Source organism: Lepisma saccharinum, chromosome 22 (assembly GCF_977018435.1).
Source record: "Lepisma saccharinum chromosome 22, izLepSacc3.1, whole genome shotgun sequence".
In the NCBI taxonomy this organism is placed as follows: Eukaryota; Metazoa; Arthropoda; class Insecta; order Zygentoma; family Lepismatidae; genus Lepisma; species Lepisma saccharinum.
The window spans coordinates 15,294,086-15,308,203 of NC_139250.1; the positions used below are offsets into that span (position 1 = coordinate 15,294,086).

At 36.3% G+C, this 14,118-nt stretch overlaps 1 protein-coding gene across 5 annotated transcripts in view; it reads right to left on the reverse strand.

The window, feature by feature from the left end:
* The window catches only part of LOC146004744 (uncharacterized), a 632,500-nt gene that overhangs the window by 14,882 nt on the left and 603,500 nt on the right, over positions 1–14,118 (reverse strand). For all 5 annotated transcript variants that reach the window (XM_083143714.1, XM_083143712.1, XM_083143713.1 and 2 more), the window contains 5 exons: positions 8,729–9,052; positions 5,564–5,689; positions 4,500–4,650; positions 2,607–2,873; positions 639–811 (listed from right to left, as the gene is read on the reverse strand). In XM_083143714.1, coding sequence (XP_082999840.1) covers positions 639–811; positions 2,607–2,873; positions 4,500–4,650; positions 5,564–5,689; positions 8,729–9,052 — 1,041 coding nt within the window. The remainder of the gene's footprint in view (positions 1–638; positions 812–2,606; positions 2,874–4,499; positions 4,651–5,563; positions 5,690–8,728; positions 9,053–14,118) is intronic.

The window sequence follows — 14,118 nt, forward strand, 5'->3', positions numbered from 1 at the left end:
TTATGTCTGTGCCGACATCTGGCTATGCTATTCATTCAATGCCCAGATGAAACAAAACATCTGAAATTTATCATACATAAGACTAATCTACATATTTTTTTGTACGATAAAATTTTAAATCCTTCCTTTCATCTGATTGAGTAACATAGCCAGATGCCGGGCACACCTGGTACTGCCATCTGACAACCAATGTTGCCAGTACCTCGTAATTTTGAAAACACATACTTGTGTATGAATATAATTAACCCCATAAATCATCATGTAATGCACAAAATGCAAAATATATATATCATTTTATCAATTTGATAAATACACAGACCATCACTACTTTTTAAAGCAACTCTACAGCTGTCTTATATCCATGTTTGTTTTTACTTTGTACTAAAACTTTTGCAAGTATCGTGTCTCTATTGCATGTTGTACAAAAGTTGCGTATATTCAGTCTCGGTTGTGTGACTTTTCAGACACCCTGTAAAATTCCTCACCAAGTCAAATTACTTCGCTACACACAAGCATCTCCAAAAAAAAAAAAAAAAAAATCACATTTCACCCTTAGTAATCACTCCACATTACAATTAATCCTGGGAAAACTGAAGCTAAAAAATAAACACAGATCAGTTCAGAACAAAATAACTTACCTGACGGGTGTGCTTCTGCGATTTTGCTCCATGCCAAACAAAGATTACACCAGTGCCGGTATTGAGTAGAATCAAAGAAGCCCTGCTCCTCAGTTGACGCATACTACATGGCACTTCTACTAACGCAGCCTCAGATTCTTTCTCCCCCCGACAGTTAAACAACTTCCATGGACCTAAAATTAATTATTACGGAATGAATAAAGTTATACAGAAAATTTAATCAACAACATTTCTAAAAATATTCTGTCCCTGAGTGCACACATTTGCTTTTATCTTCACCATACTAATATAAAAAGCAAATTAAATCAGTACATGCACAAATATTTCTTCTAATTCAAAACCGATTCGAATTATGGTCACATATTAATTATGTTATTATATCTTGTTGGGAAGTTGGTTAATTTATTTTACTCAACCAAGATCCAAACCAGGGTGCATCATATTTTATGCAGCAGTGACACCACAATGTGTCGCTGATTCATTGTGCCAATCCAACCCAACACATAGTATCATAACTTGGATCTCTGTAGGATTTTATTGGTACACGATATATTATCCGTAAATCTTTAAATTGATACAATTTATATATCGATACATCTACGAAGGTTTCTTTGAATCGTCTAACACACCCCCTCCAGATTATTTTGGGGAAAGATTTGCCTCTCTATCTTCTAAATTCACACTACTTAATATCAAAACATTTGAAAACACTTCAAGCTTTATTGGGGCTAAACCAATACCAATGCAGATGTATCAGTAATGGCAGATACCAACATTATCGGAAACTATTGGTTTACATTTAATCACTGATACTAGGTGATATTTTCTGGATTCTGGGCACCTTAAGAGATCTGCAGAAATACTGTAGGGCACTTTCACAGAGGCTATGCTATAAATCATGCAAAATGCATAATTTTACCTAATATTGCACCTGTATTGTTTGCCAAAAGTCAATTTCAGAATGAAATTATACTTATTTTAATATTTGTCCTGCACAGTGGCAGTGTAGTCTGAAGCATTAGGCTTGGGCTAGGGGCACACACTGGTTCGAGTCTGGAAGCGTAACAACTTTTCTACTGAGATTTCTACCAGCGTATGGGACTGGACAGCATACGGCCATCCACTATTGTGAATCGTGAGGAAATTTGGGAGCTAGTCGCGGAAACCTACAACAACTGGGCTCATCATGCTGACCATACATCACCCCGTAACTGGTGAGGCATGTGGGGGTGGGGTATGCCTTGGTCCACAAGAATTGTTGCATCATGGGTTATTAGAGGCATGCACACGAAATAATGTGAAATGAACTGCAAAATGAGAAAGACTCAAAAACGAAATTTAGAGTTTATTTATTGGCGCGACACTTTCCGCAAGTCAGAATTATCCTGCGAGTTATGCAATTCATGGAAAATTGATTAATTCTGCTGTAAATATTTCAGAAGCAAAAAATGGACCTCTTTATACAGAAATAAACTTAATATTCTGGTAACTACATAAATGTGTTATTAGAAGGAATATATTTGTGTAGTAAGTGAAGTTTTTAAATCAGATTTAGGATTATATTCACAATTTTAGGACCAAAATGTGATTTTATATACCACTTTTTCTCCACTATTACGGCAAAATTTTAGTTTATTTACTGCTTTTGAACCCGAAGTTGACTGTTTTTGTACCGAAATTTTGCTTTTTTATTTACCAAAAATATGTGCCTCTAGTTACTATATTTCAATATTTGAATTCTCTCTTACATAATCATCAAATAATTTAAACTAAAACTGATACAATGATGTGGTATGAATGCAATGCAATACTTGTATATCAATACACCTTTATAAATATTATGAACATCACTTTTAATTTCTACAACATTCGTATCCAGTAAGAGTATTAGTATCGGCTCAGCCCTACACTTCATATAACTTAACATAACTTGTTTCTATCATAATTATTAATATTGTAAAATTTTACCCTTCTGAAGTTCCTCCTCTTCATCCACAAGCTCCCTTTTGCCCCTGTGAACGACCATGCCACCTTTGAAGATGTTGAGGAATGCTGGGCACTCCAACTCCTGAACCACTCGTATCTGTGGGCCCCTCTCCTTGTCCAGCTCCACCGTCAAGAGAGCAGCAGCTCCTTGCTCATTGAGCGATGCTTCATATCCCTGCCAGCAGAAATATGCACACCTATCTCGGCCCAACAAGGAGTGGCGCGATGGCTGGCCACTGAGCTCTCGCCCTAAACAAAAGGTAAAAGACATGTTACATAAAATACTATACTGGGGGAAAATTTCAATTCAGAAGACGTAGGATATGACCCACTTTAGGCGGAAGCATATCCTTTAACACTTTTGCTAGCATAGATGCTACGTAAATGTTTCCAAAAACCTTGTAGGGGATAGTACTTTACACGGAAGTAACATTTCGGTTACAATGTTATATACAGTACAGAAGTCACGTCAAGTTACACCATCTATCATGAGTGCACAGTGTTTACAATTGAAACAACTAAAATATTCTTCCATGTGTGTACAGTATACATTATAAAGTATGTATTTAAGTAATGCCATTTCTTTGTACCTAAAAACTTTAATAGGAAACTTTATTCCTCTCGGTTGAATAGTTATAATCTTTTAAAAATGTGAGGCAATACATTGTTTACATCTCACATGGCTGCCATTACATATGCACTCGTGACCTAGAGCTCGCTTTCGATTGGTTATGCTACGGAAACAGAACTGATCCTATCTTTGAAAAATGCCATAAGATTTTTTTACTTCACACGGTAACATTTTAGTCATGTTATAAATGTTAAGAGGAATGCTAAGGAAAATTCTTTCGTCTAAAGCAGTGTAAGGCTGTGTGTTTAGAAGTAACAAGAATTGCATTTTTTTCAACTGGTACTGAAATTGAGAGAGACTTCAGACCGAAGCAACAAATGTCGCAATAATGAGACAATCAAGAGCAACGTTTCACACCACAACGGCATGACAGGTCACACAAGTGTGTGTTCCATTGGCGATATCCTCGAGCAACACTTGGTTGCGTTGCTTCGGTGTGAAATCTTCCTAAGAGTTAACTATTGTTTATGTTGTCACAAGAAAAGAAGTGTTCTTCAGTCAGAGTTTTGCATATATTTGCCTGAGAGAATGTGAAAGTTAATTTATAAAAGTTTGAGAAATATATTCTACTTCTATAGGCAAATATAAACAATACTAAAAATAGTATAAAATTAGTGTAAAAAACTACTTACATGAGTATGCAATTGTTGAAGAACGTTTCAGGGTACAACTGCCCCCTTTATCAGGTTCACAATTCTTTCTAAGCACTAAAACAAAATGCAGTGTTGTAAAGTGTAATATGAGGATTACTATTTTTAGTATTGTTTATATTATATAGTGAGTAATATGCACCCAGCCACAATGTTACTATAGGCAAAATTGCCACTCAATATGGCGTGAAGTGTGTGCATTTTAGAACACCAATCCAGAACATAACATACTGTGTAATCTTTGACTATTATCCTGGACATGCTGACCTGAAAGCTACTCACCTCTACAGTAATTAACAAAACAATGGGTTTCTAAAAGATTTCATGGACTAGTTCTGTCTGAGTCCTCAAGAATTTATTATTTACATATTAGACTTACTGCTTGTCTTATATCCACTTACTTCACCCCCACCCTCAAACAAAAAAACAAAAAAAACTAACATACTCTCTTAGCCCAAATATGTATTGTATTTAGAGGTAAATGAAATTAGTTTGACCTAGCATAATGAATTGCAACAAAAGATATGCAAAAATGATTTTGTGTGGGGTCTGTATGCATTGAAATGGATTTGTTCATCGGAACTATTGACATACCTGTAACAGTTACTCTGTACAGCCATCGAACAACATAGCTGTCCCCACAGTGGAACTGTCCCAATGAAGTGGCAGGTAACTGTGTGTGTTCGTACTCCATGATATGCCACATAGTCACTCCCAGCGTAGTAATTTCATAATGCTTATGCTCCTGTAAGGAAAAGAATAATAATAAAAAACATCAAATACATCTTAATTGGCTACTAGAAACATTAAGTCTATGCTTTTCATCCACTTACCTTTTTTTCTTTTAAGAAAGATATGTTCCTGAAATCTATTAATCAAATTAATGAAATAAATTGAGGTGCTTCGTTAAGACATATGTATGCATATTTGATCAATTTTTACATGACAACCTATTTTAACCATTTTTCTGTCAATTCAGCATATTTCCACTTTCTCAAAGTATCAAGCACTTTCACTTATGCTTAGATATCAATTTAATGTGCATTAAATTTGCTCCCCTTGTGTATGTCAAAGTAGAAAACCCCTTTTGTAGGTACACAGCTTTGTTGGCTAATGAAAGCTGTTTTTTACATTTTAAAATTTGCACAAAATAGTCATTGTACACTCCTGTTCACAAAAAGTGGTACACTTTATAAGGTTGAGCCATTGAAGAATATGATACTTTATCTGAACAGGAGTGTATACTGCTGGGCTCCTTAAGTGCCCTAGCAAGATATATGTGAAAAATATTCTTGAATATGGTATTGATATTTGGAAGAGAATTGTAATTAAGGCAAAATAGCTCTACATACTTTGACATGCACTTTTCTTTTTCAGGTACAGTATACTCCAGATTGTTCCAATTTCATTTATCTGAAATGGGTGAAGCCCATCAAATTTGATTAATTAAATTTTGTGTATAGTAATTTTTCATTTGGTCAGCATTCATATTTACATTGGGATAGATTCAAGATTAATTATCGTTATGAATCATTATAAGTACTGAGTGTGTCCTTGGAATTTTATGGTGCAATTTATTTCAATGAAAAGGTAATGAAACTACAAGTAAGCCATAATATACTTCTAAGATTTAACAAAGAAAAAAATGTGCTACTTACTTCCTCACTATAATAGCCAGTTCCTCGGCCCAAATGACTTCCCTCCAGTTCCAGATCTGGCTCACTTGTGTTCGGTTCCAGCATAGCTTTTGCATCACATGGCTTGATGTCAATACTGGGATCAACCTGGAAAATATAGCAATGTGCAACCATATTGCAAATGCCCACAAACTAAATAAATAAGAAAAGATATTTGCGAGCATTATATGCAGTGCTTCTTTTTTATCTGGTGGTGCACTGTACCGGCGCCATTTTACAGATGAGAATAAAACAAACAACATTTTATTGTAATGGAAGAAATGTGTGCGAGCATGTAACTGCATGTATGCCTGATCATTTATGAACATACCACAATAATTTGAGCAATTCTTATGATCAGGGCCCGGATTTTGATGACTAAAAATCTTTGAAAAATGACCCAAAAATTCGTACAAAACTCAATCTGCTTATTGAAAATAGTATATACAGTCCTCACCGAATTCTGAGATTATCTGCTTCAAATGAGCAGCTTTAGATGGCTTTATCTTTGGCATTTTAAGTCCACTCGACACCTAAGAAACAGAAGTCACACCCTCCTAACCACGAATATCGGACTAAGATGCAAATGTTCGTGCTGAGTGACCTTCAAAAATACAACATTCAGCTGTCGCTTGCCTTTGATTCTTGAGCACGTGGTATTTATTGTTAATTTTCAAAATAAACTTTTTTTGTTCATTCCGAAACAAACAATTTAACAATTGCTTCTTCACCTTGGTGTGTTGTATGGACTGAATAAGAAACTCGACAATGTTGCATTTCAAGATTTTCAGACGGGCTCTGTTGCGCTGGTAGTAAAACAGAGTAAGTACCGCAAGATAACATTCATAGAAAGGAGAAATTGTTGAACTTCTTATGTTTCAGCATGCAATGACACAAAATTTTAAAAAAACAAACTACAAATGACGCAAAATTTAAAAAAAAAAAACAACTAAAAATGACGCCAAATTTTTTTTAAAAAACTAAAAATGTTGCAATTTTTTTAAAAAAAACTAAAAATGATGCAATTTCTTTTTAAAAAAAGCTAAAAATGATGCAAAATTTAAAAAAAAACTAAAAATGATGCAAAATTTTAAAAAAACAAACTAAAAATGACACGAAATTTTAAAAAACAAACTAAAAATGACACGAAATTTTAAAAAAACAAACTAAAAATGACACGAAATTTTAAAACACAAACTAAAAATGACACGAAATTTTAAAAAACAAACTAAAAATGACAAAATTTTAAAAAACAAACTAAAAATGACAAAATTTTAAAAAAACTAAAAATGACAAAATTTTAAAAAAACTAAAAATGACAAAATTTTAAAAAAACTAAAAATGACACGAAATTTTTAAAAAATGACCAAAAAATGACCCAAAAAATTACATTTCTTCAACCTGAGGAGGGTGTTCAGAATTTCTGTACTAGTTAGCAATGTCTGTGTTGCACCAGTTAAAATATGAAATGTCATCAAAATCCGGGCCCTGCTTATGATCACAATAACAACAAAGAGAAAACTTGAACAGTACCAGAGCCTTTCTTCCCAGAAAAAAAAAGATTATACAAAGTAATAGAGAGGAAACACAGACGTAATGGCAAACATTTAGATTCTTGCCTTTCTTCCTTGATAAGAGTGAACCAATTTTTGCTGCCATCTAGCGCCTATCACAGACAATGTGATAAGCTCCTAGCATAGTCATTCTGTGATACATCATAGCCAGATAACAAACATTGTTTTCTTCAACTTTACTACTAATTTATGTGCTGTATTTACTTCAAATTATAATGTTGTTTACTCTTGTAGATTGTACATTTATTAAAGCAATTTTCAAACACACTGCAATGCTTATATACTAAATACAACACGTGTGGCTGTGGCGATAATGAAAACAAGAAGGTGCAGACAGGGAAAATTGCGAACAGGTGTTGTACAGGGTCCATATTTCTGTCTTTTGACTTCATTTGTCGATCTAGCACTAATGTACAGTAGGTTCCATTCAAACCTCCCACATTTCAATTCATCATTGCTAATAGGTTATGAAACACAATGGAACACGAGTGGTACTAGACGAAAGAGAAACTCAAAGAATTTTATTGCATGATCTCGAAGTTCACCATTCTCACTCTGCAGCGCCACAATCGCATAAAGCACAATGGCGACTCCGCAGCAGTGTGCACAATCTGTATTCTGGTATGCAGAGACCAAATCAATCATTACAGTGCAAAGAAATTACCGGAGAGAATATAGAGGTGAAGCATGTGATCGGAAAACCGTTAAGGCATTGTGTACGAAGTTTGAACTTTGAACTGCTTGGACGCTTGCCGAAGTGATTTACGCAGGCTTCTCCTCTGGATTGTTTATTAACACTTCCAGTTGCCAAAAACTTCGCACACCATACCTTAATGGTTTTCCCATCAGGTGATTCACCACCAAATTCTCTCCGGTAATTTTCTTGCACTGTAATGATTGATTTGGTCTCTGCATACCAGAATACAGATTGTGCACACTGCTGCGGAGTCGCCATTGTGCTTTATGTGATTGTGGTGCTGCAGAGTGAGAGAACGGTGAACTTCGAGATCATACAATAAAATTCTTTTGAGTTCCTCTTTCGTCTAGTACCACCTGCATTCCATTATGTTTCATAACCTTCTAGCAATGATGAATTGAGATGTGGGAGGTTTGAACGGAACACGCTGTATTTTCACATGGAGTAATGGCAAATACTATGTTTGGCATTACCCTGAAAAACCAGGGCATACAGACCATAACATTTATGTAGTCTTCTTAGTTTCTTGTGTAAAACAAATAGTTAGAGGTCATTGATACCGAGTTGATTTTGAAGAGAAGGTATTAAGGTTTCCTTAGAACATGTACAGTGCCTAAAATGGTTTTCAAATAATTCCATAATTCACCACTATAGCTTAAGTGTTTGGCAATACCCCAGTTTCCTCTAACAAATTCCTAGATTACATGAAAAATTGGACATAAAATAGACAGGTCTTAGGTTTTTCCTTTACAGGAGAAAAATACAATGCTCCATTGCAGTGGTTCTTAATGTTTGGTCTGTGGACACCCAGGGGGTCCACTAAGACATGCTCTTTTAACCTGCAGTAAACAAAGAACGAAAAGAAATCCCACAAACCTGCTTCTCACCATCGTCCAACCCTTTCGTCTTGATAACACGTGAAAAGTCCGGCCAATCGAGGAACTTCTCTCTGAAGAGTATGGTCTCCATGTGCTGGTTGACTTTTGCAAGGAGGCCCCACGATGGGCGACTTGCACCTGACTTGACATTCGATTCGTGGTTACGGTAAAAGCTTGTCAGAGGACACAGGTCGCACTCGGAGTAGTCGAAACCCTCGTCCCACAGTTCCTTCACTAGTTTAACACCTGCCTTTCTCAATTCAAAGGGAGCATTCTTTCCACTCCAGATGTACAATTCACTTCCAAAATCAAACACGAATATCTGAAATGAGGAATGGTTACATTCTGAAGTAATGAATACTATTAACAACAAAAAATGACCTTATATTAAATATTAATGTTACTTTACTTTCCCTCTAAAATTTTAAAGCTGACCTCCATGGCAGAGTGGGTATTATCACAGCGTGCTATGATGCCATAGGTCCCAGGTTCGAATCCCAGCTTGGGCATGGGTGTTCTTTGCGAGTAGCCCTTCATCAATTTCATTATATCATCACTCATCCTCATCTTCACAATTAGTCAAAAGTGGCAGATACAGGAAGTAAAATAAACAAAATCAAATCAATCTAAAATTTTAATATTTTTCTTTAAATAAAAAAATGATGAATTCAAGAACGTAGTTAAAACCAAGGCAAGTACTTTAAAATCCCATCACTTTTTAATCATCCAGCTGAACCTCAATTTTACGTTTTTCAAGAGACCAAGATGAAAACAACTTACATATTTGAAGAAATGTAAAATCCTAAAGAATTTTATAACATATGACTGTATTGTGACCAGAAACGAATTTTCTGCCTCTTGCATTAATTGCAACAATGAGAATGCATGGTGAACTAATGATACATCCATGCCTAAACCAGGGTATGAACCTGGGATCTCTAACATCATAGTGCATTACACTGATAACTCTGCCACAGACGCCCATAGACTTATTGGTCAAATTGATTGATTTGCTTTATTTTACTTCACTTTATTGCCACTTTTGGCTAATTTGCGAAGATGGGGATGAGTGATGATATGATGAAATTGATGAAGGGATACTCGCACACATCCATGCCCAAGCCAAGATTCGAATCCGTGACACCTGGTGTTGTAGCATCTTAGGGTAAGAACACTGAGGCACAACGACCCTTGCTCTTTGCACAGATGCCGGTCAAGCCATAAAAATGTCAGGGTATATATGAATGAATCGGCTGTCGGACAGGCTACTCGACCACCATCGCCCAAGCTTCTCCCACTCAAACTGCTCCCCAGTTCTTTCAGTTGAGGGGTAATGGTGGCCATATTACATTATTATTGCAACATTCTTTTAGATAAAATGTCCAGTGATATTGGTAGTGACGATTAGCTTGTCATTAGTTTCGAATTGTCTAATTTTGTGTGCATACACTGTAAAGAAAACATTAAAATGTGCAGAAAGAAAGTCTTGGAGCCCCTTCCTCGTCCTCGGCATAAATTCGACACTGTTTCTCAAGATAACTAAAAGTAAATTATCAATTAGCATAAGAGTAAAATATGATCGCCCAACTCCCCCCCCCCCATATTGGTTTATATTAGGCCTACTTCGCTTTTCTGCTACCTTCAGTTAATCGCGAAGATAAGGACGATTGATGATACAACACTCACTTCTTTGTGATTGTCCCTTCATCAATTGCATCTAATCATCGCTCAACCTCTTCGTCGCAATTAGCCAAAGTGGCAGAAAAGAGACCTCGAATATAGAAATACAGTTAAAATGATTAATTAGGAATATTGTCGGGATATATCGGACTCCATGAATCTTTTCAGACTCTTAAAAACAGGACACAAATATTTTGTTTGTCGATCTATGGAGATCCTGGCATGGGGACCCTGACCTCTACCAGGCGCGTCCCTCGGGTAGCGGATGAGGGATCCCACCAGATATGGTGGGGTGGTCCGAATATAGAATAAGGACCCGTGGACCAACAGGGAGCCCAGTGCCTGGGGGCTTAATACTGGGCCACCCTCTCTCTAGGGGTTAAAATATAGAGAGCCGGCCCGGAGGGCGAAGACCAACGGTTCCAGAGGCGGAAGAGGATCATAGAGAAAATCCCAACGGCAATGGAAGCGGAAGAGTTACGACCTTAGTGGCCAATATGAGCCACTAAGAAGCGGATTGGATGTCTCCGTCAAATATCCAAAACCAACTGCTGCCTTGCAGGGGTGTGGGAGCACCAAAGGATATGGGAGAAAACCCTGAAAATAAAAATCAGCCTGGTCGTTGGGCTAATCCCCCACACCAGACTAAAACTAGCGGATTCAGAGAAATAAAGGTAGCCTCGGAAAGGATGGATTTAGTAGAAGACGACAAGCAAGGAAATGGAATATCCGAATTGGAACTTGGAATATTAAAACAATTAATGGAAAAGAAGTGGAAATTGTAGGAGAAATGGAAAAGTATAAACTAGCAGTACTAGGACTAAGTGAAGTAAGGAAGAAAGGCAGTGGTATAATGTGCCTTGAAAGAGGATATGTGCTGAGATATGTTGGAGTAGGTAGAGGAAGAAGAGCTAAGGAGGGAGTTGGAATAATAGTTAATGAGCAAATGGAAGAAAGGGTGGAATCATGGGAACCAGTGAATTCAAGGATAATTGTAGTTAGACTGAAAATGGAAGAAAGAATAACAATAATACAAGTTTATGCCCCGACAAATGATCAGGACATATTGGAGAAAGAAGTTTTCTATACTCAATTACAAAGAGTAGTGAATAAAGAGAATGAAGAGAATAGGAAGGTAATATTGATGGGAGATCTTAATGGTAGAACTGGAAACAATAGGATAAGGTCACATGGTTGTATGGGACCATATGGAGGGGAAAGTGTGACAAATGAAAACGGACAAAGATTAATAGAATTCTGTGTAGAGAACCAATTGCTACAAGGAAACTCCTTTTTCCAGCATAAGAAAATTCATAAAATCACTTATGAAGCTGAGGGAAGGGAGGCAAAGAGTATAATAGACTACATAATTTACGCAAGAGCACTTCGATATGCCTTTATGGATGTAAAGGTAATTCGAGGTGCTGAATTGAGTACTGACCACAGACTGCTAATAGCTATAACAAGATTTAAGAGGAATAATAGAGAAAGAGATAGGAAGTTTGAAAAGATACAAGTAAAGCAGCTGGCTAAGGAAGAGAAGAGAAAACAGTATAAGGAATTAGTAGAAGAAAGGTTGAATGATTTGGAAATAAGAGAAATGGAAATTGACAGTATGTGGGAAAAATTTAAGGAAGTGATACTGTATGCAGCAATTGAAGTATGTGGCAAAGTTAGGGTGAATACAAAAAGGAAAAGAACTAATTGGTGGACGGATGAAGTAAAGAGGAAAGTGAAAGAGAAAAAGAAAGCATGGAAGAATTACCTAGAATTAAGATCAGAGGAACATAGGTTAATATATGTGCAAAAAAGAAATGAGAGTAAATTGGCTGTAGAGGAGGCAAAGCAAAAATCATGGGAGAAGTTTGGAAATGATATTGAAGAAAGTTTTGTAGAGCATAGAAAGCAGTTCTGGAATATGGTCAAAAGTCTGAAAGGAAAATGGGGAAAAGCAGCAAGAGCTATAAGAAATAAGGAAAATGTATTAGTCATAGGAAGGGAGAATGTGATGGAGGAATGGAGAAAATACTATGAAGAAAAGTTCAAGGATAGGACAAATGAGCAAGAACAAGATGAGGAGCAGGAACAGGAGGAGGATGAGAGAATAAGAAACAGAGAAGAGGAGGATCATGTAGAAGAAGATATGATGATAACAGGGAATGAAGTGAGAGAAGTAATTAAACGGATACGAATTGGGAAAGCAGCAGGATGGGATGGAATAGCACCAGAACTTATAAAATATGGAGGACCAAGAATGGCTGAAATACTACTGAATATATTGAGGGAAGTATGGAGAACTAAGACTATACCACAAGAGTGGAAAAGGAACATAATTGTGCCAGTACACAAGAAAGGGAGTAATAAGGAATGTGATAATTATAGAGCAATATGTCTATCATCAGTGGTATATAAGATGTATACGAATATATTGGAAAGGAGGCTGAGAAAAATCATAGAGGGAAAACTTGAAGAGGAACAAGCTGGATTTAGACCTGGGAGACAGACTCAAGATCACATTTTTATATTAAGAACAATGATGGGGAAAATGCTGGACAAAAATAAAAGAATATACTTAGCATTTCTAGATTTGAAAGCGGCATTTGACTCGGTACCTAGAAAATATCTATGGGAGGCATTAGAAAGTAAGGAAGTACCTAAGGAACTTATTAAAGCAATAAGAAGTGTATATAAGGATGTAAAAGGAATAGTAAGAATAGAAGGAAACGAGTCTAAGGAATTTCAAATAGAAAAAGGAATTAAACAGGGAGATAGTCTCAGTCCTTTACTTTTCATTAATGTAATGGATGATATAACTAAAATTTGCAAAAGAAGAACCCCAAGAGTACAAATAGGATATTGGAATATGAGAGTAGTACAACTGCAAGTACTACTATATGCTGATGATATTGTCTTAATTGCTAGTAGTGAAGAGAATTTACAGAGGAGCGTAATAGAATGGGGAGAAGAACTTGCGAGAAAAGGGATGAAGATTAATATTAAGAAAAGTAAAGTTATGCAGGTGGCAAAAGGAGAAAAAGATCATGAAATAGCAATTAGATATGGAAACGAGAACTTGGAAGAAGTAGATGAATATGAATATTTAGGAACCATCATAACAAGTGATGGTAGGTGTGATGAAGAAATCCTAAATAGGAAAAGAAAAGCAAATACAGTATATTATCAGTTCAGTAAAACAATAATGGGAAAGAAAGAAGTGGCAGTAAAGACAAAAATGCAGCTATACAAATCAGTATTGGTCCCTACATTAACATATGGAATGGAAAGTTTGCCACTTCAAGATAAACATCTGAGTAAAATTCAGGCTAGTGAAATGAAATACCCGAGAAGAGCTGTTAATAAGACTAGGAGAGATAAAGTGAGGAATGAAAGAATAAGAAGAGAAGTGGAACAGGAGTCGCTAGAGAAAATAATTGAAAAGAGACAGCTAAAGTGGTGGGGACATGTATTCAGAATGAATGAAGACAAAAAGGTAAAGCAAATTCTAGAAGTAAAGGTGCAAGGTATGAGAGGTAAAGGAAGACCAAGGATAATGTTTGAAGACAGAATGGAAAAGATTGGAAGAGAAAGGAATAAGACAATAAATATGATGAAGAGAATGATGGGAAACAGACAGGAATGGAGGAGATGGATCGAGGCAACCAACCCTACGCTATGATGGCAGAAAGGGACTAGAGGAAGAAGAAGAAG